Source organism: Tachyglossus aculeatus, chromosome 13, assembly GCF_015852505.1.
Source record: "Tachyglossus aculeatus isolate mTacAcu1 chromosome 13, mTacAcu1.pri, whole genome shotgun sequence".
NCBI classification, from domain to species: Eukaryota; Metazoa; Chordata; class Mammalia; order Monotremata; family Tachyglossidae; genus Tachyglossus; species Tachyglossus aculeatus.
Genome location: NC_052078.1, coordinates 487873 through 515270, shown reverse-complemented (window position 1 = coordinate 515270; position 27398 = coordinate 487873). Strand labels below are relative to the sequence as shown.

At 53.9% G+C, this 27398-nt stretch overlaps 1 protein-coding gene across 2 annotated transcripts; it reads left to right on the top strand.

Annotated features, from left to right (window-relative positions):
* On the top strand, nt 1-27398 carry OXSR1 (oxidative stress responsive kinase 1). 2 transcript variants are annotated; one of them, XM_038755882.1, is made up of 18 exons: nt 1-122; nt 12432-12544; nt 15808-15916; nt 18284-18425; nt 18994-19049; nt 19708-19817; nt 20268-20369; nt 20757-20890; nt 21353-21401; nt 22029-22094; nt 22359-22481; nt 22738-22773; nt 23517-23684; nt 24144-24211; nt 25023-25075; nt 25602-25670; nt 25972-26036; nt 26355-27398. In XM_038755882.1, exons 1-18 carry the CDS (start codon nt 53-55, stop codon nt 26427-26429), a joined length of 1608 nt encoding a protein of 535 aa, XP_038611810.1. In that variant the 5' UTR covers nt 1-52; the 3' UTR covers nt 26430-27398. The 2 variants fall into 2 exon arrangements, with proteins under 2 accessions (XP_038611810.1, XP_038611811.1); XM_038755883.1 differs by lacking the exon at nt 1-122 and adding an exon at nt 12723-12858 and having other exon boundaries at nt 12459-12544.

Sequence of the window (27398 nt, the reverse complement as noted above, 5' to 3'; positions counted from 1 at the left end):
GGCGGGACCGGGGCGTGGCGGAGGAGCCGCCGCCACCGCCCGGGCCGCGGTCATGTCGGAGGAGGCGAGCGCCCTGCCCTGGTCCATCAATCGGGACGACTACGAGCTCCAGGAGGTGATCGGTGAGCGGCCGGTGGGCCGGCGGGCGGGCGGGCGGGCGGGCGCGCACGCGCGGGGCCCGGGCCCGGCCGGGGGGAGGCGGCGGCGGCGGCGGCGGCCTTCCGCCCCACGTGCGGGGGGCACCGAAGGGCAGCGGGGCAGCTCGACCGCCGACCCAACTGCCGCCCCCTGCCGGACATTCCCCCTCCCTCCCTCACACCTTCCCCGGCACCGGCCCGTTGATATGATAATAATAATAATAATGATGGCATTTATTAAGCGCTTACTATGTGCAGTCTTTTAGACTGTGAGCCCGCTGTTGTGTACGGACTGTCCCTCTATGTTGCCAATTTGTACTTCCCAAGCGCTTAGTACAGTGCTCTGCCCATAGTAAGCGCTCAATAAATATGATTGATTGCAAGGCACTGTTCTAAGCGCTGGGGGTATGCAAGGTGATCAGGTTGTCCCACAGGGGGCTCACAGCCTTCACCCCCATTTTACAGATGGGGTACCTGAGGCCCAGCGAAGTGACTTGCCCAAAGTCACACAGCTGACAAGAGGCAGAGCCAGGATACGAACCCATGACCTCTGACTCCAAAGTCTGTGCTCTTTCCACTGGGCCACGCTGCTTCAATGATGATAATAATGATGGCATTTATTAAGCGCTCACTATGTGCAAAGCGCTGTTCTAAGCGCTGGGGAGGTTACAGGTTGATCAGGTTGTCCCACGGGGCGCTCACAGTCTTCATCCCCGTTTTACAGATGAGGGAACTGAGGCACAAAGAAGTTAAGCGGCTCATTGGAAAGAGCACGGGCTTTGGAGTCAGAGGTCGTGGGTTCGAAGCCCGGCTCCGCCACATGTCTGCTGTGTGACCTTGGGCAAGGCACTTCACTTCTCTGAGCCTCAGTTCCCTCATCTGTAAAGTGGGGATTAAGACTGTGAGCCCCACGTGGGACAACTTGATCACCTTGTATCCATCGCAGCGCTTAGAACAGTGCTCTGCACATAGTAAGCACTTAACAAATACCACCATTATTATTAAGTGACTTGCCCAAAGTCACACAGCTGACAATTGGCGCACCCGGGATTTGAACCCATGGCTTCTGACTCCAAAGCCCATGCTGTTTTCCACTGAGCCACACTGCTTTCTCTTGATGAACGCGCCCCCCCCCCCCACCCCAACAGGAATGGGGGTAATATTTAAGAGCTCATTATGGGTCCGAGTATCACGCCAAGTTCCGGGTTATGTCAATCAATCAATCAATCGTATTTATTGAGCACTTACTATGTGCAGAGCACTGCACTGTGGGTTACGTCCCAGATCGACGCATCACACACCGCCCCCAACACGGTGAGGGACAAAATAGTGAGAACGATGGGATTCTTTAAGCGCTTACTATGTGCCAAGCACTGGTCTGAGAGCTGGGGTAATAATAATAATAGTAATGGCATTTATTAAGCGTTTACTATGTGCAAAGCACTGTTCAAAGCGCTGGGGAGTTTACAAGGCCAGCCCAACCCTGCCCTCAACTTCCCCACTCCCTCCAGGAGGGGTAGCCTCTCTGTAATAATAATAATAATAATAATTGTGGTCTTTCTCAGTCACTATGTGCCAAGAATTGTAGTAAGTGCTGGGGTAATAATAATAATGGCATTTGTCAAGCGCTTACTATGTGCAAAGCACTGTTCTAAGCACCGGGGGGGATACAAGATGATCAGGTTGTCCCACGTGGGGCTCGCAGTCTTAATCCCCATTTTACGGATGAGGGAACTGAGGCACAGAGAAGTTAACAAGTTGTCAGTTAACAGCTGACAAGTGGGGTTGGCGGGATTTGAACCCATGACCTCTGACTCCAAAGCCCGGGCTCTTTCCACTGAGCCACGCTGCTTCCTGTAGATGCAAGGTGATCAGGCTGTCCCACATGGGGCTCAGTCTTAAACCCCATTTCACTGATGAGGTAACTGAGGCACAGAGATTCATTCATTCAGTTGTATTTATTGAGCACTTACTGTGTGCAGAGCACTGTACTAAGCGCTTGGGAAGGCCAAGTCAGCAACCTATAGAGATGGTTGGCTCCCAGTCTAGAAGGGGGAGACTGACAACAAAACCATCAGGAGAAAGAGAATTACAACTATTCATTCATTGTCGTATTTGTTGAGCGCGTACTGTGTGCAGAGCACTGTGCTAAGCACTTGGGAAGGGCAAATCGGCAACCTAGAGAGACGGTCCCTACCCAACAACAGGCTCCCAGTCTAGAAGGAGGAGACTGACAACAAAACCATCAGGAGAAAGAGAATTACAGCTATTCATTCATTCATTCAATCGTGTTCATTGAGCGCTTACTGTGTGCGGAGCACTGAACTAAGCGCTTGGGAAGGACAAGTCAGCAACCCAGAGAGACGGTTGGCTCCCTGTCTAGATGTTAAGTGATGTTAAGTGACTTGCCCAAGGTCACACAGCAGATGAGTGGCAGAGCCAGGATTAGAACACACGATCTCTGTCTCCCAAGCCCACGCTCCTGCCATTAGGAAGCAGAGAAGCAGCATGGCTCAGTGGAAAGAGCCCGGGCTTTGGAGTCAGAGGTCATGGGTTCAAATCCCGCTCCACCACTTGTCAGCTGTGTGACTTTGGGCAAGTCACTTCACTTCTCTGGGCCTCAGTGACCTCATCTGTAAAATGGGGATGAAGACTGTGAGCCCCCCGTGGGACAACCTGATCACCTTGTAGCCTCCCCAGCGCTTAGAACAGTGCTTTGCACATAGTGAGCGCTTAATAAATGCCATTATTATTATTATTAGGCCATTTGATAATAGCGTAATTAAGACATTTAATGCCCATTTTTCAGGTGAGGCACAGCGTGGTCTCATGGAAAGAGCCAGGGATTCAGAGGACCTGGGTTGTATTCCTGACTCCACTGCTTGCCTGCTGTGTGACCTTGGCCAAGTCGCTTGACTCTGTGCCTCAGCTCATCTGTAAAATGGGGATTCAGTACCTGCTGTCTCTTCCTTTTAGATTGTGAGACCCACGTGGGGCAGGGATTCTGTCTGATCTGTTCCAATTGTATTATATTGACCCGAGAGCTTGGCACGTAATCAGCACTTAACAAGTACCACGGTTTTTATTAGGGAACTGAGGCAAAGAGAAGTTAGGTGACTTGCCCAGGGTTACACAGCAGGTAATTGGTGGAGCAGGGATTAGAACCCAGGACTCCTGCCTCCCATGTCCGTGCTCTTTCCACTAGGTCACATGGCTTCTGCCTTCTCCCCTCCTCCCCTTGAATGAAGATCCATTTCCTTGCCCTGTGGAGGCCAGTTCACTGAGACTGTTGGAGTGTTTCCCTCTCCACCCAGGGGAGGAAAGGAGATGCGGAGAGCTTCCGTCATTTTAGAATAAGAAAAGGGAACGGAGTCTATTCATCGTCTTGGGCTCAAGCTCCCGGTTTTCACTAACTCAGGCCTATGGAATGCCAACCGTGAATTGGGTGGTGGTGCCAGTTCCCGGCCTTATGCGTCACTCAGTTGGTCTCTGGGGAGGGCAACGGGGTGCGGGTGATGGGGAAGTGAGAGTTGGAAAATACTATTCACAATCATAAAGAAATAGGAAACCTCCCCCTCCACACACACACACCTCTCAAACACCGACACACACTCCCTATCATCATCCTAAAAATAAAGAAGGACGTTTGTAGGAAACTCCCTTCCTGGGATAAGGTGGGAATCCCCGCCTGTGCTGGGCCCTGGGGTTGTCCCATCCCTCCGGACGCCAGGCCGGGCCGCAGGGGTGTGGGGCAATCAATCAATCAATCAGTCGTATTTATTGAGCGATTACTGGGTGCAAAGCACTTTACTAAGCGCTTGGGAAGTACAAGTTGGCAACATATAGAGACAGTCCCTACCCAACAGTGGGCTCACAGTCTAAAAGGGGGAGACAGAGAACAAAACCAAACATACTAACAAAATAAAATAAATAGAATAGATATGTACAAGTAAAATTAGTAAATAAGAGGCTCATGAGAGCCTCTCGGGGACAGGCCACGGTGGCTCTGAGGCGATTAGATCCGAAATCCAGCTCGGCCCCCTTCCCTCGGTACCCTCGGACCCCTCGGCCACCGTGATCCGCCACCCGCCTGCGACCCAGGGGGACGGAGAGACGGGTCACGGACGGGTTTTATTGCTCAGGTTGGCCCTGCTGCCACCTCGGCCTTCAGGCAAGCCGAGTTGGTGTTTGAGGCGGGGAGGGTGTCCAAAGCGGGATCCGTCGGGTTTGCCAAGAATCCTGCCCGAGTCAGGGAAGGCTCTTCTCTGCCGGGTGAAGGATTCTCCCCTGGCGAAGACCCTTCGCTTCTTCCCCAATTACGATGGTCTTTTTCTAGATGTGCCGTCTGTCAGAGTTGAGCTCTGCTCGGCTCAGACGTTCCCACCCGGTGGAGGCCTGCAGGCACTTCAACTCGCTTGCCCCTCTTTCAAGTTTCCCTACCTCCCGCTTCTTCAGTTTCCCTTTCTCCGAGTGTTTTTGAAGTCCTCAGTGTTCACAGACCGTCTTGGGACTTCCAAAACGGAGATTGGAACACTTTTCTCCGAGCTGGATGTTCGCTGGGCAGTGTGTGGAAACAGATGTGTTTCAGGCCTCGGGTTCTGCTTCTCCCCCAGCCCTTGGGTTGGGGAGGCTTCGCAACTGCCAAAGAGTATGTGTCATGTGTCACTGTGTAGCTCAGGATTTTTGGAACATTTGCTGAGGTTAAGAATGTTTCAGTGCCAGCTGGCAACTGGCCTGAATGTTCCTTCCCTCCCCTTGTGCCTCTGATTCTTCCAGGTGGGATGAGTGACTGCTGCTGACCTCCCTCCCTCTCCCGCTGCACATCCAGCTGTTTGCCACTCTCCCCATCCTTCAAAACCTTAATAAAAATCCCATCTCCTCCGTGAGGCACTCCCTGATTGATCTCTCTTCTCCCCTCTCTATAACCACTGCCCCTTCAGTCCCTCTGTGCCACTTCCATTGTATTGAGCGCTTACTGTGCGCAGAGCACTCTACTAAGCGCATGGGAGAGTACAACAAACACATTCCCTGCCCACAAGGAACTTACTTAAACACTCACCCCCATAATGCTCAAGTCTACGCCCCGTCACTGTAGGCAGTACCACTATCTTTCCTGTCTCACAAGCCCTGTAACCTTGGTATTATCCCTGACTCTCCTCTCACAACCCACATATTCAGTCCATTAGCAAATCCTGCCAGTTCTATCTTCAGGCATTGCTAAAATCTGCCCTCTCCTCTCCATCCAAATGGCTACTGCACCGATCATATCCCACCTTGATTACCACATCAGCCTCCATGCTGACCGTTTGGCCTCCTGTCTCTCCAGTCCGTACTAGAGTCCGTTGCCTGATTCATTTTTCTAAAATATAGTTCTTTCCATGTCCCTACACTCTTCGAGAATTTACAGTGTTTTCCCATCCATCGCCACATCAAACAGAAACTCCTTACCATTGGCTTTAAAACACTCAATCACTTTGCCCCCTCTTATTTTACCTCGCTGATTTCCTACTACAGCCCAGCCCTCACACTTCTCTTCTAGCACCAGTTTGCTCACTGTGCCCCAATCTTATCTAGCTGACCAGTGACTCCTTGCCCCCCACCCTCTCTTGGCCTGGAACTTCCCCCTCCATTTGTGCCATACTATGACTCTTCCCCACTTTAAAAGCCTTAATAGGGTCCCATCTTCAAGAGGCTTTCCCCAGTTAAGCCGTCTTTTCCCCCATTTCTTATCCCTTTGTCGTCACCTGTACGCTTGGATCTGTACCCTTGAGACACTTGTTATTCAGCCCGCTCTCTGGCCCACAGCACGTATGTATATATCTGTAATTTATTTGTATTAACGTCTGTCTCTCCCTCTAGACTGTGAACTCCTTGTGGACACGGAATGTGTATTGCACTGTCCTCTCCCAAGCGCTTAGTAGAGTGATCTTCACACAGTATGCCCTAGATAAATATCATTGATTTATTTCTATGTACTCCGTTATTTCCTCAGTGTATATTTATTGAGAAGCAGCGTGGCTCAGTGGAAAGAGCACGGGCTTGGGAGTCAGGTTGTAGGTTCTATTCCCGGCTCTGCCACTTGCCATTCATTCAATTGTATTTACTGAGTGCTTACTTTGTGCAGATCACTGTACTAAATGCTTAAGAGTTATGCCTAATGTGGGGCGTATGCTTGTCTTGGGCAAGTCGCTTCACTTCTCTGTGCCTCATTTATCTCATCTGTAAAATGGGGATTAAGGCTGTGAGCTCCACATGGGACAACCTAATTACCTTGTATCTACCCCAGTGCTTAGAACAGTGCTTGGCACATAGTAAGCGCTTAACAAATGCCATCATGATTATTTCCTCCTGTCAGCCATGTATTTCGGTGTGTGTCTCCCCTGCTGGACTGTAAGCTCTTTAAGAGCAGGTATTGTGACCTCTTGCTCTATTGTGCTCTCCCAAGCTCTCAGGACAGTGCTTAGCACCCAGTAGTTGTCTGCTCCCGGAGGGCAGGGATTGGGTCTACCCACTGAAGGCTCTCCCAAGTGCTTGGCTCTCAGACTGGAAGCTCATGTTTTTAAAAACTCTGTTTTATTGTACTCTCCCAAGGACTTAGTACACTGTTCCTCGCATAGTAAGTGCTGAATAAATACCATTGATCGGTGACAGAGATTGTGTCTATTTACTCTGTGGTACTCTCTCTCCCAAGTGCTCAGCCCAGTGCTCTGCCCAAAGCAGTTGCTCCAACAGTGCTATCGGTGGTTCGAGGTAAGCCGATCCACTCTTCATGACCAAGCTGACAGTTGGAGCGCCCTGAGGCAGTGGCTGTCGTTCCAGGGAGAAATCTGCACAGTGTTTAGTGTTTATCACGTTACGATTCCCCATCAGCCAATCAATCAATGCTATTAAATGAGCCCTTACCCTGTTCAGGGCGCTGTAGTAAGTGCATGGGGGAGAAAAGTACAATAGAGTAGGAAGATACGACCCCAGCCCACAAGGAGCTTACTGTCTAGAGGGGAAGATGGACAATAAAATAAATTACAGATAGGAGAAATGGTAGAGTTTAAGGAGATGGATGGAAGTGCTGTGGGGCTGAGGGTGGGGTGACTAGCAAGCACTCTACAGATCCAAGTGCTTAGGCAACAGAGTGGAGGGCAGATAAAGAAAGTGAGGGCCCAGTTTCCTCTTTGAAATCAGTTTCCAGGGGATTCCATCCACCCCTCAGTGCTAACGGAGGGGCAGCCCACTTCTTCCCCTTTCCCCAGTCGTTTGTTACCCACAAACCTTTTAGCGGTAGGCTTTATAATATCCACTGAGCGTCTGCTGGGAGAGAAGACATGGTTAAGAATTGGTCATGGGGCCTGGCCCCGAGGGGGTTTGTGGGTGGAGAATTTGAATAAGAATTTATGCTGGAGACTTGGCACAGGTCCTGCCCCCTCTCGACACCGTCATCCTTAAGAGATCAATTGGTTTATTTTTCTCTCTGAGGCTACTCCTCCTCATGGCATCCCTCCCCCGCAACGTGCTGCTCCAACCAGGCGTGGTGGAGAAGGGGATGGGGTCTGGAAAGGCAGGGAGGGAGCAGTAGGGGGTTGCCACACAGACACCTCGGTGGGGAGGGTCCCCAACTTGTGGGACGTCCACCAGGCTCCATCCTTCCCTCAGAGTTGCACATCAGAGACGTCTTGTTCAGTCAATCTATGGCATGTGAGCACAGAGCACTGTACTGGGCACTTGGGAGAGTACAGTAAAGTAGACACAATTGGAGGCCTTCCCAGACTGAGCCCCCTCCTTCCTCTCCCCCTCTCTATCCCCCCTGTCTTACCTCCTTCCCTTCCCCACAGCACCTGTGTATATGTATATATGTTTGTACATATTTATTACTCTATTTATTTTACTTGTACATATCTATTCTATTTATTTTATTTTGTTAATATGTTTGGTTTTGTTCTCTGTCTCCCCCTTCTAGACTGTGAGCCCACTGTTGGGTAGGGACTGTCTCTATATGTTGCCAGCTTGTACTTCCCAAGCGCTTAGTATAGTGCTCTGCACACAGTAAGCACTCAATAAATACGATTGATTGATTGATTGATTGGCCACCGGGAGCTTACGGTCTAGCACAGTCTCCACTCCTGTTGCAACTGAAGTCCTACAGGTATCTTTACAAGTTCCTGGACAAACTCTTTGGTAGTGATGAGTGGGCCTGTCCCCAGAGAATGGACATGCGGTCCTCCCTTCAGTCCTTCGACTTGTTCAGGAGAGAACCCCAGAACCCTCAACTGGGAGGGAATTGCCTGAAGTCATTGATGCCTTGGGGAAGAGGGAGAGGCTATGTGGAACAGGTCATCTTGTGCCCCTCCCTCACCACAGGAAGTGGGGCAATATGGTGTGTTTAGATGCTTCCAAAGGTTGAAGTGGCCGAGGGCCTAACCTCTACCCTCCACCATGAGGGATAGCCTGAATCCCCTGTGCTGCAGCCTGAGTGAGCCGGCTTCACCTAGAGTACTGACCTCTGGGCTCCACGCTTCATTTCTTCCCCCAACAAACCGTGACCCCCTCAGGAAGGAGTCAGAGTCCAGGGATCAGGCCGGCTCCCGCCTCAGCACTGACCCAAAGGGGCCTCGGAGACTGGGCACTGCCCATCCCCGCCACCAGCTCGGAGCTGGACCTGGAATGTGGTCACTCCCAAAGGCTGATTGTGCTCTTTAGGTCACAGGGACCCCAGAGAGTTGCTCCAAGACAAGCATGTGTGTGCTCCTCCCCGCTCCGCCTCCCTGCTCCCTGAAATCGCAGCCTTTGGCATTTGCACTGGGGACTAAGGATGGGAATTCATTCAATCGTTATTTATTGAGCGCTTACTGTGTGCAGATCACTGTACTAAGCGCTTGGGAAGTACAGGTCAGCAACATATAGAGCCAGTCCCTACCCAACAAGGGGCTCACAGTCTAGAAGGGGGAGACAGACAACAAAACATATAGACAGGTGTCAAAATTGTCAGAGCAAATAGAATTAAAGCCATATGCACATCATTAACAAAATAAATACAATAGTAAATATGTACAAGTAAAATAGAGTAATCATTCTGTACAAATATATACAAGTGCTGTGGGGAGGGGAAGGAGGTAGGGCGGTGGGTTGGGGAGAAGGAGAGGAAAAAGGGAGCTCAGTCTGGGAAGGCCTCCTGGAGGAGGTGAGCTCTCACTAGGGCTTTGAAGGGAGGAAGAGAGCTAGCTTGGCGGATGTGTGGAATAAGGGCATTCCAGGCCAGGGGAAGGACGAGGGCCAGGGGCCGACGGTGGGACGGGCGAGAACGAGGTACAGTGAGGAGGTTAGCGGCAGAGGAGTGGAGTGTGCGGGCTGGGCTGTAGAAGGAGAGAAGGGAGGTGAAGTAGGAAGGGGCGAGGTGATGGACAGCCTTGAAGCTGAGAGTGAGGAGTTTTTGCTTGATTCATAGGTTGACAGTCATCCACTGGAGATTTTTGAGGAGGGGAGTAACAAGCCCAGAGCGTTTCTGCACAAAGATAATCCGGGCAGCGGAGTGCAGTATAGACTGAAGTGGGGAGAGACAGGAGGATGGGAGATCAGAGAGGAGGCTGATGCAATAATCCAGTCGAGATAGAATGAGAGAATGACCCTGAAGGGTTCCCCCTGGGCACCTTGTCTGTCTCCTGCACAGCCACCAAGTTTGAAGGCCATTTGTGGAGCTCAAAAAAGCCGAACCAAGTGTCTGCTGATGGGCCTGCAGCCTGCCACCCCTGGGCATTGACCTTGACTCTTCCTCCCACCGGCCACTGCCCCAAGAGCTCTTTCCTCTTGCTGCGAGATGGACCCAGAAACTGGAATTCTCCCATCCCACAGCCATCATCATCATCATCAATCGTATTTATTGAGCGCTTACTATGTGCAGAGCACTGTACTAAGCGCTTGGGAAGTACAAATTGGCAACATATAGAGACAGTCCCTACCCAACAGTGGGCTCACAGTCTAAAAGTCCATCTCACAGTCCATCATTTTCCCTCCAGCCCCTGCAGAGATTCCCCGGGCTATTCCCCTTCTCTCTCTTCCCGTCCCCCCACCCCATGACACACATGAGCATCCCCCCATAATTAATGGTTCTAGGAGGTGTTGGAGATGGCTGGTTTCTCACTGTAGAAATGCAAATGCCAAGCCAGTCCCAGCTCACCCTCTACCAGCTCATCTCCCCCACCCCTTTTCTCTTTCCCACCTTGCGTTTAAAATGGAAACACACTACCCATTTTGTCTCAGATTTGTGATAGCCTCATCTGGCTGGAGATCTGGACTTGGGGGAAGGTGTTCCTCAGAGGAAGCTACCCCACTGGACTGTTTCTTTTCTAGTTCCCCTGTAGCTCTGGACATTTCAACATTCTCTATTTTGATGGGGGACATTTGGGGTGCAGCGTGAGCGATTTGGTATCTGGGGAAAGTGAATTAAAGTGTGTGTGTGTGTCTGTGTGTGTGTAAAATGCAGTCGCGTTGGAGTCAGAGGTCATGGGTTCAAATCCCGGATCCGCCAACTGTCAGCTGTGTGACTTTGGGCAAGTCACTTAACTTCTCTGTGCCTCAGTTACCTCATCTGTAAAATGGGGATTAAAGCTGTGAGCCTCCCCTGAGACAACCTGATCACCTTGTAACCTCCCCAGTGCTTAGAACAGTGCTTTGCACCTAGTAAGCGCTTAACAAATACCATTATTATTATTATTATTATTAACCCCCCCACTTTCCCCACTTAAACTGGTTCTGGGAAGACCCTGCTTAGTTTGCAATCCAGTCTTTGTATTTCTGCTTTACTCTGATGTGTCAGCATGCTTACCCTCATGAAAAAAGAGTCCCAGAAAGCACAGGCATGGGCCTGAGGGCAGTAGTATGAATGGGCTTATTGAGCACCTGCTGGGTGTGGCGTACTGAACTAAACGCCTGGACAAATACCATGGAATTCACGGGACTCTGTCCCTGCCCTCAGGGAGCAATTTCAACTATTCCAAGTTGGGTAGAGTCTGAAGGCCTGGTGGCTCAAGGGACTCCCAAATTTGAAAGATAGTGTTCCCCAACTGGGCTCTGCTAGGTGACCCCTGGAACTGTGACTCAGAATCAGGAGTCTTCCCATTGAGTCCTGTCTGGAGGAGCTCACCGGGCCCCTCCGGGAACTCAGGGGTAGCAGAGACTTGCTGGGGGTTCAGGTACTGGCTCGGGGTCATCTTCTCAGAGAAGCAGCATGGAAAAAGCAAGAGCGAGGGAGTGCGAGGACCTGGGTTCTAATCCTGTTTCTGCCGTGGGCCTGCTGTTTGACCTTGGACAAGTCACTTTACTGTGCCTCCATTCCCTCATCTGTAAAATGGGGATTCAGTACCTCCTATCCCTCCTACTTCTGCTGTAAGCCCAGGTGGGACCTGATGGTCTTTTATCTCCCCTAGCACTAGTATACTGCTTAGCACATAGTAAGCACTTAACAAACGCTGTTGAATGACAAGGGACCAGCAGTGAGGCATGGTATGAAGCCCAATATTAAACATAGTCCTTATCCCTTGTTGGGCTGCAAGCCCAAGAGGGGAGGGAGGACAGGTTTTTATCTCCATTTTATAGGTGAGCCAACTAAGGCCCACAAAAGTGAAGTGACTTGCCCAAGTCACACGGCAGGCAAGTGGGCAGAGCAGGAATTAGAATTCAGTTTCCCTGATTTCTAGGCCTGGGTTCTTTTGATGAGGCCAAGTAGGGAGAGTGGCCCTATTGCAGGCTGAGCGGCTGACCCCGTGGGCTTCCCTCAACCGGTGCTGCCATTGAGTTCTCCTGGTGTCACTCAGAGCCCCAGAGGAGCCCAGTCTCATGGTGGAGCGGAAGTGCCCTCCCCTCTCCTTCCTCCTCATGTTCTGGGCCCCAAAGAAATGCCATGTTCTGTGGCACTGCTCCCTCTGCCCTCATGTGACCTTACTGAAACGTTGGCCACCCAGGAGAGAATTCCTCCTGAGTTGCTGCCGCAGACCGGGTCGGCCAAGAATGGAGTTGGGGCCGGTGGATTGACTGCCTGGTCCTTTCTTCCCACACTTCCCAAACCCAGATAGTTAGCGGCAAAGGTCCTGAGCCCCTTCCCCTGTTCCCATCCTCCTTTCCCTGAATCCGCAATGAGCATCGGCGGGAATGGGGTCAGTCTCCCCATCCAGGAGCTGCCGCTGAGCTATGAGTGGACGGTGACACAGGTGCCCAGGGTCTACACACTCCCCTGGCCACCCTGTCCTACGGATGGTAGCTGCTGTGTCCTTATTCCCCCCTCCCCCCAACCTCTCTCTCTGTGTTCAGGGAGCGGAGCAACCGCTGTGGTCCAAGCCGCCTACTGTGTCCCCAAGAAGGAGAAAGTGGCCATCAAACGCATCAACTTGGAGAAATGCCAGACCAGCATGGATGAGCTCTTGGTACACAGTGGGGCTGGGTCCTGGCGGAGGCAGGCGGGGTGGACCGGACCGGACCGATCTCCAGCCTGTCGGTTCGGCCCGGGGGGCTGGGTGGAGGTGGTGGGGTGTGGTGGGGTCGACAGTTGCTGGGCAACAAGCCTTCCCGTGATTGAACGAGGGTCTCTTCCCACTGCCCCAGTCCCGGTGTCCTGGGGGTGCGGCGATGGCGGACCCCGGCGGGGGAGCCCCTGCTCTCGTGGAGTCAGGGATCTCGGAGGGAGTCAGCCAGTCGATCGGGCCTGTGTGGTGAGGCCTAATCAGTCAATCCAACAATGGTATGTATTGAGCGCTTACTGTGTGCAGAGCACTGTACTAGGCACTTGGGAGGTACAATGCCAAGGAGTAGGTGAAGATGATCTCTGCCCGCAGGAAGCTTATGCCTATTGTTTGCAGAGCCCTGGTCTCAGCACTCATGGGACTACAGTAAAGCTAGTAGACACGCTATCTGCCCTAGAGCTGACAGTCTATTGTGTACAGAGCATTGTGCTGAGCACTTGGAGCGTACAACATTTGCACCTACCAACTCTATTTTATTTTACTCTCCCAAGTGCTTCGTACAGGGCTCTGCATACAGTAAGTATTCAATCAATTGCTTGTCTTTATTGAGCACTTAATATGTGTAAAGCACTGTACTAAGTACTTGGAGAGTACAGTATAACAAAATTAGCTGACATGTTCCCTGTCCAAAACAAGCTTACAGCCTAGAGGGGGAAACAGACATTAATATGAATAAATAACTTTATATAATTTAAAGATGTGTACATAAGTCCTGTGGGGTTGGGGGGTGGGGAAGCAGTGTGGCTTAGTGGATAGAGCACTGGCCTGGGAGTGTCGGAAGGTCATGGGATCTAATTCCGGCTTCACCACTTGTCTGCTATGTGGACCTTGGACAAGTCACTTCACTTCTCTGTGCCTCAGTTATCTCATCTGGAAAATAGGGATTATGACTGTGAACCCTATATGGGACAGAGACTGTGTCCAATCCAATTACCTTGTGTCTACCCCAGTGCTTAGTACAGTATACTGAGTACACATAATAAGGCTTAACAAATACTATTATTGTTATTATCAGAATATCAAGTGTCCAAAGGTCACAGATTGAAGTGTATAGATGAGATTGGAGTGCACAGACTTCAATCATTCATAAAGACCAGTGATGGATTGATTACAGTACAGTGGAGTTAGGGGGGGATGGGGGACACTACGAAGATCCTCCACTTCTCTACTCCCTGAGGGCAGTGTCATCTTGGGCAGGGACAGGATTCATTACAGACCCATGTCTCGGGGATGTGCATCCCGAAGACATCCTGGTGCCTGGGTGGACTGGAAGGTCTTCTGGAGCAGATGTGGGAAGGGCTAGGGATGAGGTGCTCAAGATGCCACCTTGCGGCTGCCTGAGGGTCAGGGTTCCTGGCATAGGCTCTTGCCCCATGGGAGAGGACATCCCCCAGCCCAGCCCAGGTGCTCTTGGAGCTTCCATCCATCTGTCCGGTGGATTGGGCCGAGGGTCTGCAGATGCCCCCATTCAAGTGATCAGTGCTATTAATTGAAAACTTACTGTGTGCAGAGCACTGTACTAAGCACGTGAGAGAGTACAAGTCCCTATCAGTTGTGCATCTTCCCCTTGCTCTCTGGCGTCTGATCCCGCAGCGGGGCCGCCCTTCCCCACAGCCTGCACTCCGCTGGGCTTTTGTGGCGACTTCCTGGGCAGGGTGCAGCACCAGCTGAGGTGCAGCGTGTGGTAGAGATTGGGGCGTTGTGGGACTCTGGGACAGAGGCCTTCCGTCCTCCCTCTTTCCCCCTACCCCGTCCCAGCGATCTGGTTACTGCCTTCCCTGCCTGCAAGCAGCACCCTGAGGCTCCCGCACCTTCTGATTGGCTGCTCCCAGCCTTCCTCGCTCCACCCTGCCCCACACGGCCCACTGGGTTCCCCAAGAGTACATTAGTCTTGGGCACAGACGGACAGAGTCCCAGAGCAGGAGAAGAGGCTTTGTTGAAAGCCCCTCCCTCTCCCTCCTGTCCCCTCGTGTCTTCCCAAATCCCAGCACCCTTGATAGCAGGAGTGGGGTTGGGGGGGGCAATCAGCCACATTCCCCTGCCACATACTGTTGTGTGGTTCAGCTGCATTGACCTTTTTCCCCCAGGAGTAGTCATTGGTAGTGGTTGTTAAGGTAGTCATTGTGCTGATTAAGCACTTACCATGTACAGAGTACTGTACTGTACTAAGCAGTGGGAAAGAATACAGAGGTGGGAATTAAACACAATCCCTGGCCCTCGAGGGCTCACGTGTTAGAAGCAAAAGGCGGGGAGGGTGGACTGGCCGCCACAAAGGAAAAGATGGAAAATAAAGGCATTCGACACAACTGAGGTACAGAGAAGTTGAATGACGAATCAATACCAAAGCCATAATAATGAGTTCAGTAAGATGAGAAGCAGTATGGCCTAGTGGAAAGAGCATCGGCCTGGGAGTCAGGACTCTTGTATTTTGACTCTACTACCGGTCCACTGTGTGACCTTGAGTAAGTCACTTCACTTCTTTGGGCCTCAGTTTCTTCCTCTGTCAGATGGGGATAAAACACTGTCCTCCAACTCTTAGGCTGTGAGCAAAAAGTGGGACTGGGATTGTGTCTGAGCTGATTGTGTTGTACCTAACCCCAGCATTTAGCCCAGTTCTTGGTGCAGTGTAAGAGCCTAACAAATACCACAATTACCGTCGTTACTGAGAGGTAGATAGATCGGGCTAGCAATGGGTATTTGTTCGGCTCCACAGCTGGCAAGAGCTTCGGGGGGAATTTGGCAGAATGAGGCTTGGGAAGCCGGGCAGGACAGGGTTGAGGGGGGGCCGAGGGGAGGGGCAGAGCCTCGAGGGAGAGGCAGTCACAAGATCTGCAAGGAGCCTGTGGGAGGAGTTAGCTGGAGAGAGTTGATAGTGGCCATCTAGTCCGCTCCTCTCTTCTGCCTCGATCTTTCTCTGGGACCGGGCTGGATGCCAGCATCTTGCCGACTGCTCGGCCACCTCCCGGGAGCATCCTGACCCGACCCCCAGGCCTCAGTTAGTCAAATGTATTTATTGAGCTCTTACTGTGTGCGGAGCACTGTACAAACAACTTGGGAGAGTACAATATAACAATATAGCAATGTATAATAAGGCAATATAATAATAACGGTATAACAATAGAAGAGGCCTCACCTGCCTCCTGACGCCGCACCACTTCTCCTTCCAGAAAGAAATCCAAGCCATGAGCCAGTGCCATCACCCCAACATCGTGTCTTACTACACCTCCTTCGTGGTCAAGGATGAGCTCTGGCTGGTCATGAGGCTGCTCAGCGGAGGTGAGTAGTGGCTTGCTCTGCCTGACCACATCCCGTCTCCTACCCTTGGGCCCAGAAGCCATGGCTGGTGTGAAGCGGAAGGCTGCCCATGCCCGGCCCCCACTGGGCCCACACCAACCTCCGTGAAGGGTCTGCAGAGGCAGCTCCAGAGAGCGGGAGGTTTGCAGTCAGCTGATGTCAGTGTGTGCTTGCATCCGGCTCCTAGCACATTCCCCTCCTGTCTGCTTCTTCCATCTCCTCTGCCACCTCTTCCTGGCGTCCCCAGGTAGCTGGGATCGGCCTCTGGAGAGAACCAGTTCTTGTCTTGGCTGGACAGAAAGGTCTCCCAAGACTGGGCAGTGGGTTTTCCTTTCTGTGCTGGGCTGCTGGGGGCCATGGGGACGGAAAGGGTTGCCAGGCTGCAGGAACAGCATTAATAGTACCACGGTTGTCCACTTGGAGGTTGCACAAGGATCCATGTTGCAAGGTTGTGAGTAGGCTGGGCCGGCTCAACATGTCCAAATTCAGTTTGAGAAACTTTATTTCCCTCTCGACTTCCTCATCTGCCTCCCCTGGGGTCCTCCTCCACAGTCTGAGGTCGGGGTAGGAGAGTGGTTGAAGCCACCCTTGGAAGCATACAAGATGTCTCGGGTGGCGGGGGGGGCCGGGTTGAGCTGGGCATAGAAGAGTGCATGCTGCTCTTGCTGCTTTTGTAGCAAAGGTGGCAGAGAGGGGTTGCGTGATTGGGGGGCACTGAATTTTCAGCCGACCTCTGGGAAAAGAAAGGGAAGTGGTGAGTCCCCAGACATGCCCCCTTGGCTCTTCATCACTACCGGAAGACATTCCAGCCGGGTCTTCCTGGCCATTGCCCTTCAAGATGGTGCCACCCTGGAGTCTCTTCCTCCTCCCTCTGGGTCCATCCTCTGGAAAGGGGGAGTGAAAAATGTGCATGAATCAGCGGAGTCGCTATGGAGCCGGGAGTTCCCGGCAACATCTGTACATGGCATCCTTGTGGGGTGGATGGTGGACCAGAACCATTCCAGGGGTCATAGCCAGGCCCGGGCGAGGAGCTGGAGAAGTGCACGGCGATGCTCCCATCTCTGGGAGTAAAAAGGGCCATTTGCCCAGGCTGGAATTGTGCTTTTAGTCTGTGACTCCCAGAGGGCAGGCCTGTTATATCTAGGGTTGCCAGCTAGTTCCCTGCAGTAACTTGGGCACTGTGGGATTTTTGTCTCATCCGGGGGCACCCTGGGCTCCTCCCAATGTTGGACTTTGCCATTATTCTTTCTGCTGAGCCTGCAGGGCAGAGAGGAAGGGATTGTGGAAGCCCATATTCTAGGTAAGAAAACAGAGGCTCAGAGGGGCGGGTCCCTTTCCAGTGGGACCCAGACACCGTGTCACAGCCATGGGGATTGAGTTGAGGCCTTCTGCTTCCCACTGGTCTGGGCACCTCCCCAAGGATTCCCCTCCAGGAGTCCAAATCGGCCAGCCCAGGGACCATCAGAGCCACCACTGGCCTCTCCCTACCCAGGTATTGTGTCTGGTGCAGTGATGATAGCAATGGTAATTGTGGTTTTTATTAAGCATCTAGGTACCCCAGTTATTGTTATTAGAGGCCACGTGAAATCAGCACCCAGCAAATCATTGTGGGTCTTGGCCACCCCAGCCCGGATTAATAGGGAGCATCTGATTAGCACTTGGCTAAGATGCTGGGGTGACTGGCCCGTGAGCACTCTGGTTGTCGGGGGGCCCAAGGGATGGCGGAAGGGAAGGAGTAGGAAAACTCTGGTTGTTCTGTGGCTAGAATGGAAATCATCCCCTGCTGGGGTGGGCTGGGGAGTTGTGGAGGTGCCTGCGCCTTGGTTGGATCCCACATGGAAATGCTTTTCTGCTCATTGCCCAGTCAGTGGGACCAGATCGGTTACCGACTCCTCTTCTGTTTAGTCTGTGTGCCCCATGTGGGACAAGGGACTGTGTTCAACCTGATTATCTTGTATCTACCCCATCTTTTAGTACAGTGCATGACACATGGTAAGCACTTAACAGGCACCACAATTACTATTATAACTATTACCCTCTGGGAGCCGCTGAACTTTGCATACGCTGGGCTTCCTGCAGTCTGTGCCTATCTCTGTGGTTTCCTGGGATGTGGCAGAGGATCTCTGGGTTTGGTCAGGGCAGCCTGTAGCTCCCACTGAGCAGGAAATCAGCTGCATTAGCTGTGGATCCTGCCCCTTCCCCTCCCTGCCCTTCTTCTTGCACCGCACTGCCTGTAGGGGGCGTTTGGGCTGCTTGAGTGGGGCCGTGGTCATGTGGGCAAGCATAATTCTGGACTCTGGAGCGCTGCAGGGTCAGTGGTGAAAGGTGAGGTCTGTGCTTCACCCTCAGGGTCCGTCCTGGACATAATCAAACACATCGTGGCTAAAGGGGAGCACCGGAATGGAGTCTTGGATGAGGCCAGCATCGCCACTGTCCTCAAGGAGGTGCTGGAGGGGCTGGAGTACCTGCACAAGAACGGCCAGATCCACAGGTATCGTCCCGCACTGGGCCCACCCCACCTGAGCTCCTGCCGCTTGGCACGCGGACTCACTGGCTCCAGGGGTGCCCGTTTGGGCCATTGTCAACTTTGTGGGAAGAGGTGGGTGCTGAGAGGCAAAGGCCCTGTGGCTCAGAGGAAGGAGTATGGGCTTGGGAGTCAGAGGTCATGGGTTCTAATCCCAGCTCTGCCACTTGTCAGCTGTGTGACTCTGGGCAAGTCACATAACTTCTCTACGCCTCAGTTCCCTTATCTGGAAAATGTGGATTAAGACTGTGAGCCCCATGTGGGACAACCTGATTACCTTGTATACCCCCAGTGCTAAGAACAGTGCTTGGCACATAGTAAGCTCTTAACAAATGCCATTATTATTATTATTATTAGTAGTAGTAGTAGTAGTATTCACAGCATTCTGGGTGTCACCCTTCTGGCTGGTCAAGGGGTTGGTCCCATCCCTTGTCTGTCAGAGAGGAGGGCAGCTTGGGTCACTTGTGTAGTTGTTCTCACTGGGAGGAGTGGGAACCGCTGGTTATCGGGACTTGTGGCCCTTCTCTCCCCACAGAGACGTGAAGGCTGGCAATATCCTCCTCGGTGAGGATGGCTCAGTGCAGATTGCAGGTGAGGAGTTGTAGAGTCATGGGGTCACTTCTCTGGGCACAGCAGGGAGTGGTCCTCTCCCTGTCCATGCCTGGTGGGTGCCTGGTTCCGGCGCGAGAGCGTGGGTCCGCCTGTCTCAGCCTTGTCTGTTGTCTCGAGGAGTGTGGCCTTACACCCTAGTGGATGGCTAGACCCTCTGGTCATTTTGTTCCCCTTGGTGGTTTTTCCCCTGGTTGTTTCGGCTGCCTCTGGCAACCTCTGCTCCCTCGTTTTGCCCACTTGTTGGCGAGGCTCCTTCCCAGCTTCCGGGGCCCGCCAGTCTTGTTTTGAGGGTCCAGCGCAGCCCGAGACTTGTTGGCCCGTAATGGTGAGGGTGGTGGTGATGCTGTAGCCATCCTCCTGCGTGAGGGGGCTGTGGGGCAAACAGCTGTCCATGTTTCCATTTCTTCTCCCTATCTCCTGAACCCCTGGATCAGTGCTGGATTTCCAGTAATTCATCTCTGTTGAGTGAGGTGGAGGTGTCATTCTGGACCCTTATCTGGGCAGGAGGGCCCCAGGGGTGACTGCTGGAGTTTTATCCTGTTGTATGTTGTGCATGGGAGGTGGGGGTTCTCTCCCTACCTCCCTGCCACATCCTCCCCCTCAGTGCTCTCCATTGTATGGGTTGGTTCCATTTCAGACTTTGGGGTCAGTGCCTTCCTAGCAACTGGTGGGGATATCACCCGGAACAAAGTGAGGAAGACTTTTGTGGGCACGCCCTGCTGGATGGCCCCTGAGGTCATGGAACAGGTAAGCTGTCCAGTTCCTGGGTGACTAGCTTGGTGGAGGGGGAGTACCTGGCACCCTGGTGGGCTGAGCTGAAACCGTGCCACGACCCAGTGTGGACAGGAGGCGCACACCTCTCCTCCCTCACTGGGAAGAGAGGGGGGTGGAGCCACCTTTCACAAGGAGGCTCCTCCCTTAGGCGCGGCCACTTCAGGGTGTAGGGGTGGTTTCTGCTCCATATCTCCTTGCTTCCATGGTGGCAGCCGTCCCGGCCAGCATTCCTGAGCAGCCGGGTCCCACTCCACCTCCCCAGCCCCCACCCGGCACTTTAGGGGAGGACTGATGGGCAGGCCAGGGGCCAAGATCTGGGTTTGGTCCCTTGGGGTAGTCCCGACTCCGGACTTTTGGGGTTGGGCTACCGGTGGCTGCTACCTGGTGCAGGTGACAGAGCCTACACCTGTGTCTGGCTCCCAGGTGCGTGGCTACGATTTCAAGGCAGACATCTGGAGTTTCGGGATCACTGCCATCGAGCTGGCCACGGGGGCGGCTCCGTATCACAAGTACCCACCGATGAAGGTGAGTTTGCCCAATCAGCTGTGGCCGCTCTGGCTGTCCGACTTCGCTGGGGCAGCGAGAATGTGGTAGGGATGTGGCTGCAGACACAGGACGCAGCTGTAGTGGCTTGGCCTGTGCCCTCGACTCTCTGGCCACTGTCCCTGGCATGCCACTGCCTGGAGCTTCCTGATGGCCATCCATCAGGCTCATAGTTGCCGGGGAGGGCACCCTCAGTGTTGTCCCGGGGTCCTTCTGCTACAGCAGGGAGCTAAGTATAGCCAGACTCAGCCAGGCTGCAGCAGGCCCTCCTTCGTGTGCCCAGGACTCCTCATCGCGGTGTGCCAGGATCAGGCCCGGCCCAACCCGTCAGTCAATTGCGCAGGCTCTCAGGGTCTTCCATTTTTGCAGGTCCTGATGCTAACCCTTCAGAATGACCCTCCATCTCTGGAAACGGGGGTGCAGGACAAAGAAATGCTGAAGAAGTATGGGAAATCATTTCGGAAAATGATCGCATTGTGCCTCCAGAAAGACCCTGAGAAAAGGTGAAGCAGGAAACGTGGAATCATGTGCCTTTTTCGTTGCTCTCCCCCTCAATGGGATTCTTCGAGTCGAAGATGATACAAACACACACACACACTCACAAATTCATGGATGGGGACCTGGAGGAGGGAAAGTTTTGGAAGTAGTGAGAAACTGAGGGAACTGACTCCTTCAAAGACAAAAGGGTGTGGGGGGGAGGGGGGAGGGAAGGTGTGCGCCCGCACGCATCCAGCAAGTGCTGGTTGCCTCTCCAGACCCACTGCGGTGGCCGGAGGTGGATTGTGGTTGCTCCAGGGCCTGCAGGCTACTGGGGAGCTGTTCAGCTGGGGGAGCACAGCTAAGGCATGGGGGAGGAGGGTGGCTCCCCACCACCTCCTGGTTGCTCTGGTGCTTCTGGGCCCAGCGGGGAGGGGAAGGGCTGAGCCCTCGCTAGCCACTGACAGTTTGTATCTTACATTTTTCAGGCCAACAGCCGCCGAACTGTTGAGACATAAATTTTTCCAGAAAGCTAAGGTAGGAGAGCTACGGCCCTCAGTGTGTGTTTGTGTGTCGGGGGATGTCACACACCCTATCTCCTACACCACCTCCTGCCCCCAGCCTTTGTTGGAACTCTTGGTGCTTCCTCTGTGCAGAATGCTGTCTGAGACCCTGGCTGAAATGGGAGTTTTTGTTGGGTGGCCTTCTGCCAGCGCTGTCCTGGCACTCCCCTTCAGAGACAGAAAATGGGGATTCATGGGAGGATTCAATCTCTCTCAGGCCCTTATCCTAGGGAACCATGAAGGAAGCAGAGTTCCACCATCCTGGTCCTGCCTGTCCCTGGCAGGCAGCAGCCATGGCTGAGCAGCTGCTTGCTGCAGCTCCGAGTCCCGGGCCATGAAGAACCAGAACAGCCATGGCTGTTGGCCATCCTGGCTGGCTGCGGGGACCATGTTTGTCTGCAGTTGGTCCTGTGGACTGCTGGGCTCAAAACCTCCAGGGGTGGGTATCTTGGGCCAGGGTGGTGGCACCAGAGCTGCTTTCCCTCTGGCCTGGGCTTTTTGAGGTTCCAGAGGTCCTCCATATAGCCCAGTCTGCTTGCTTGCTGAGAGCAGCCCCCCCAACAGCCCTCCCAAGTGCGTAAGTGAATTTCCCCTCCTCCAGAATAAGGAATTCCTACAAGAAAAGATGTTGCAGAGAGCACCCACCATCACAGAAAGAGCCAAAAAGGTATGTGGCAACTGGGGGACTGACCCTGGGCCCGAAACAACTGCGTCGGCCCTGGGACCCTTAGTGGCAGGAGGCGTACGGAGATGGGGAGACATTGCAGGCCCTAAAATGACTTGACTCTTTTGCCAGACACAGCTTCCTCTAGGGCAGCGTCGGGGTGGGGAGGGCCAGTCAGGGCAGGAGGGATGGGTTTGTTGATGTCCAAATCAGCGGAGGAGGAGGGCAGGGTGGTGCCCGGGGAAATCACCCATCTGCCTTCCACAGGTGCGCCGGGTGCCCGGCTCCAGCGGGCGCCTGCATAAGACAGAAGATGGTGGCTGGGAGTGGAGTGACGACGAGTTTGATGAACAAAGTGAGGAGGGGAAGGCAGCTATCTCACAGCTGCGGGTAGGCTGTTGTTCCCATCGGGCCTCTGCGTTCCTTGTCCCTGTACAATGGCGCCCCCGCCTCCCCCATGCTCCAGGTCCCCTTAATTCCCCATTCCCACCCCTACCTGCCATGAAAGGCCATGCTCTGAGAGAAAGGCCTTTATGAATGGTTTCCTGCCTGGGCCCTGTGGGGGTCTTGGGGAGGGCTACGGGGAGTTAGGCTGGCGCTCAAAGATAACCCTGTCCCTAACCCTGTCCCCTTTTCCCTTCCTTAGTCCCCTCGAGTGAAAGAGTCAAGTCAGAATTCAGAGGTAAGGGTATCCGCTTGAATTCTATCAAAAAGCTTCCTTATTTTCAACACAGGAACCTTGCTCAGGGTGTTTCCAGGTCTGGTTCCTAGGTGGGAAGGATGTTCTGGGAACACGTAGCTCTCTTGGAGTCATCGGGTCTGGGGTCTCCCCTTGGGATCCCATAAGGGATGGAGGGACTGGCAGAGACCAACTTCCCCAGCTGTATCTGGGGACTTGGTGGAGTCGGTATTGGGCGGCCATCATCCCGCCTCCCTCTCCCCACAACCCCCAACTCGGCCTCCTCCCCTCCAAATCATTGACATCTCAGTTCTGTTGGCCTCTCTCAAGCGCTCAGTATTAGGCTGAGCCCCTAGCGGGCTCCCACGTAGCAGTTGATGTTGGGGTGGGATTGTGACCAGCCCACCTGCAACCCTTCCCCATCCTGCACTGAGCTGGGGCCCACCTCGATCTTGCCCTAGGGCCACAGGGAAGGCTGTGCCCACCAGCCTAGGAGAATTGATAGCTATCCCTGGGTACATTCTGGTTGAGGGCCAGCCTGCTGCTCCCCACTGTCACTCTGAACCCCGAGGGGCCTCATTGGTAATGCTGGAACAGGCTTCTAGAGGGGCTGGATTAGATAGTTGGGGTATGATAAGGCCAGAGGAAGGGGGATCATTTCCCCTCACAGTTCCACTGGTTCCGTTCTGTCTCCTTGATCAGGGTCAAAAGCAAGCGTGTTTGTGTGTGGTATGTTTGTTTTGTAGTTGTTCCCAGTGTCCAATACTGCGGGCTCTTTACTCCAAGTGCCTGGGCCACATCCATGTCACCTACCTCAACCAGCTGGACAGACTCCTCCCCAGACATTGCAGGTCACCGTCCCGGCCCCACCTCTGGCTCCCGCAGTGGCTGCCCCCGCAGCAGCCCCCGGACAGGTAAGAGCACCAATTGACTGAGCACTGGGGCAGTGGGAGGAGCCAGTGCCCAGCAGTCAGCAAAACCCCCACCATGGGCACCTGTAGCACTCGGAAACAGGTCTGGGCTTGCTGTCCTTGGGAAGTCAGTCTGTTCACCAATGGTATTTGCTGAGCACCTACACGGTGCAGAGCCCTGAACTGAGTGCTGGGAATTAGCAACTATGATTGCTATCCTGTAGGATCTGAAACCTAGCAGAACCTAGGGGAGACAGACACTTAAACAATGTCCAGGTAGGAAGAAGGCGGGGCAGTGTACCAGTTTAGGGCTTAATTGTCTGAGCCTCTCAGGTGTGGACACATGTATTCTAGGGGTTTGAGTGTATCACGTAGTGATTAGGGGGCATGGGAGTGGGAGCTAGGGGCTTGGGGCTGTGGATAGTGACTTGGTTGGCCTTAGCTTTAAATGGCCTTGTCCAGGCCACAGTTTCAGGTCCTCCGGAAGCAGCAGAACCCAAGATTCCTATCAGCCTAGTTCTCCGGTTGCGGTAAGTTGGTGGGCGGGCTCCCCCCGACCCATGAAGCCTACATCCCCACCGGCTGCTCTGCCAAAACAGCCTGAGGGTGGGCGGGGTTATCTCCTGTCGTTCTGTCTGTCTGGTTGAGGGGAGTCCTGCTCTCTGGCTGGTGACATCGGCTGGCAATGAGTCAGGCTGCCATGTAAGTAGCTGGGCCTGGCCTCTCCCGCTCAGCTCTCCCATCAGCAGTGGGGGAGCCCTTCCTGTTCTGAAAACAGCTGGAAGACAGGACATGAGTTGTTGCCAGGAAGCGCTGTGACTCCTAATCTGAGCACCTGCAGGGCAGGCATGTCCTATTCCCAATCTTCCGCTCGAGGGTTACTTGGTACCTGTGAGGCAGCCAGAGTTGCTGGGCTGTGAAGGCTCAGCCACCCTTGCACTGTGTCCACTCTGGGACCTGAGGGCCCTAACCAGGAACCAGAGGAGCATGAGGATGATCACTCACCCTCCGCTGTCTGGACCCTGCTCCTCCGGGAGGCCCCGCAGTTCCACTCCAGAGCTCTCCCCAGGTCTTCTGTCTTGGGTTTCGAATGGGCTGACAGGCAAGGCTGGGTCTGGACCCCACGGTCGGTACATAGACTGTTCCCCAGCCTGGTTTCTGGTTTCTTTTTCCCCTGTCCCTCTCCTCGCTGTTGGCGGGCAGTTGGGGAGGTGACAGATCTTCCTTCAGGGAGGGCAGCTGGGCAGCAATGGGGAGGGAGCAAGGCCACCCACCAAGCCGCCACCTCAGAGTCTCTCATACCTGGGGCTCACTCCAGACACCGTCTATTCTCTCCTGTAGGAACTCCAAGAAAGAGCTGAATGACATTCGCTTTGAGTTTACTCCAGGAAGAGGTAAGCCAGACCCATAGGACTGGATTACATTGGATTGTTTTAGGAACCCCGGGATAGCTGCACCCTCCCCCGACCCTCAGGACACCCCTTCAGGACCAGCAGCTACGGGCATGGTCCTCGGGCTGCACCAAATTGGATTTGGGGAGCACAGAGTCCCCCCCAAAACTCAACAGCCCCTATGTCTCCGGTCCTATCTGAAGCATAGCCATGAGCTGTTGTTACCTGGCTGCCATGCACCCAGTCATCCCACTTGCCTGGATCACCTAGCTAGCTCTGGAATGAGAAGCCAGCAGGTCGATCTTGCCAGAGGGGAGCTGGGATGTGTAGGGAGGAGCAGGAGAACCACAGAGTCAATAAGCACTGCATGCACTGACAGAGTGGGTGGGTAAGGAGAGCCCCACCCTCCTGTCCAGGTGGGGGGGATCTTTGCCAAGGAGCTGGGTGAAGCAAGATCCCAGCTTCAGGGCCAGACCCCCAGATCTTCCTACTCGATCATAGGATCAATCAGTCCCTCTCCCCTCTTCAGACACAGCAGACGGTGTCTCCCAGGAGCTCATCTCTGCCGGTCTGGTGGATGGTCGAGATCTCGTGATTGGTACGTGCCAGAGCTGGGAGTGGGGGCTGAGCTGGTGGAGAGTCAGTAGGACCCCTGGGGATGGAGGGAGGACTGGGAAGTGGGGTGGGCAGTGAGTTGGAAGGGGCTTGGGGGTGGGGGGGGTCTTGGGGGACTTGGGCCCCCCAGCTGTTGTGTGGGAGTGCTGACTGGAAGATGTGTGGGTGTCCATAGGCCTGGCTGGTCAGGCCCTGGTGACTACTCTCTGCACCCAGCTCTAACACCCTTTCACCGCCCCAGCTCCAGCCTGAGGGCTCTGACGAACCAGTTCTTGTATTTGCAGTGGCTGCAAATTTGCAGAAAATTGTGGGAGACCCTCAGACAAGTCGCTCTGTCACCTTCAAGCTGGTAAAGCAACTCATGTTTCCTTGACCCTTGGCCCCTGACTCCCAGCTACCAGAGCCACTGAAATCTTCCCTCAGGCCTGTCCACCCCAGAGGCCTCCTGCCCCACCCCAGGACCAACCCCTTCTACCCCCTTCCTAATTACATGTTAGGCACTTAACTCTGTCAGTCACTGCTCTAGCATCCTCCTCCTCCCATCCTTCAATCCCTCCCATCCTCCTTTTCCCCTTCCTCTTCACCGCCCTCCATTGGCTGGTCCATTGACTGAGACCACCACTGGGGTCTCTGAGTGGCACACTTTTTCTGTCTGGTTTCTTGTCAGGCTTCGGGTGTCGAGGGCTCAGAGATCCCGGACGATGGGAAACTGATTGGATTTGCACAGCTCAGTATCAGCTGAAACCCGGGGCCGCTTTCCTGCTCTTCCCTTCTCCCTCCCTCCTCCCCTTCCCCTCCCCCACCCCAACCAGAGGAATCCCCACCACTCCTGCAGCTTCTGTTGGCCTCCAACCACTACTGCCAAAGAGTCCCTCAGTCACCGGCCGCTGCCCCGGCATGCCGACCCTCCAGCCTTTGGATTGTTTACCATTTATCAGCGGTGGCTCACACGTGTTCCCTCTCCCCAACAGGCAGCCCTCACTGTGGAACCTGGGGACGGGGGCTGTCTAACCTAGCCAGTACTACTGAGTGGATGTGCATCCCCCTAGAGGCCCTCCCGTTACCCTCAATGGGGAGCGGAGACCTGGGGGCCCCAAGTAAGTGAGGAAATAGTGGGGGCTGCTGTCGGAGGTGGTAGAGTGCTCCTTCCCTCCCTAACCCTTGCCAGCCAGGAAGGAATTGTCCTCAGTGCCATGATCCCCATTGCCTCCAGGCCAAATTCTAGAGGGTGGGGTAGGCTGAGAGAATTCGGGCCTGGTCAAAGTCAACAAGGCAACCCCTGCTCCTCCCTCCTCCTCATCCGCTAAGTGCCCTCTCACTTCTGGGAGCCTTCGTTAGAAAACCCCCTTCTAGTCCTCTTGCCTCCTCACTCCACTTCTTTAATCTCCCCTGTTTCCTGATCCTCTCCCATCCCCTCCCCTCCTCCCCCTCCCCAAGGGTGTCAGAAGGGGCCAGTCTGTGGCAACCACAGCAATAAGGGTCCCGGGGCAGGCAGTCATGGGCAGACCCTGGCTGTTGTGCTGGAATTTGGCCTGACTGATCTCAGCTGTCGGCTGGGGTCTGGGCTAGCCACTGCAGCCCAGGCCTTGGGCTCTTCCCATAGGCCCTGCTGTTCGTCGGGATTTCTACGGGAATAATATAAATTATTCATGAGTCTTGAGAGCAACACTTGTAATGCAATATGTGAATAATAAATGGTGTTGATTTTTTT

What these genes read in the sequence shown, in the direction of transcription:
- OXSR1 (XM_038755882.1), top strand. Translation starts at nt 53, where the DNA reads ATGTCGGAGGAGGCGAGCGCCCTGCCCTGGTCCATCAATCGGGACGAC. An exon ending in CATGAGGCTGCTCAGCGGAG is followed by an intron (nt 15,917 to 18,283) that starts GTGAGTAGTGGC and finishes CTTCACCCTCAG; the next exon opens with GGTCCGTCCTGGACATAATC. An exon ending in TCACAGAAAGAGCCAAAAAG is followed by an intron (nt 22,095 to 22,358) that starts GTATGTGGCAAC and finishes TGCCTTCCACAG; the next exon opens with GTGCGCCGGGTGCCCGGCTC.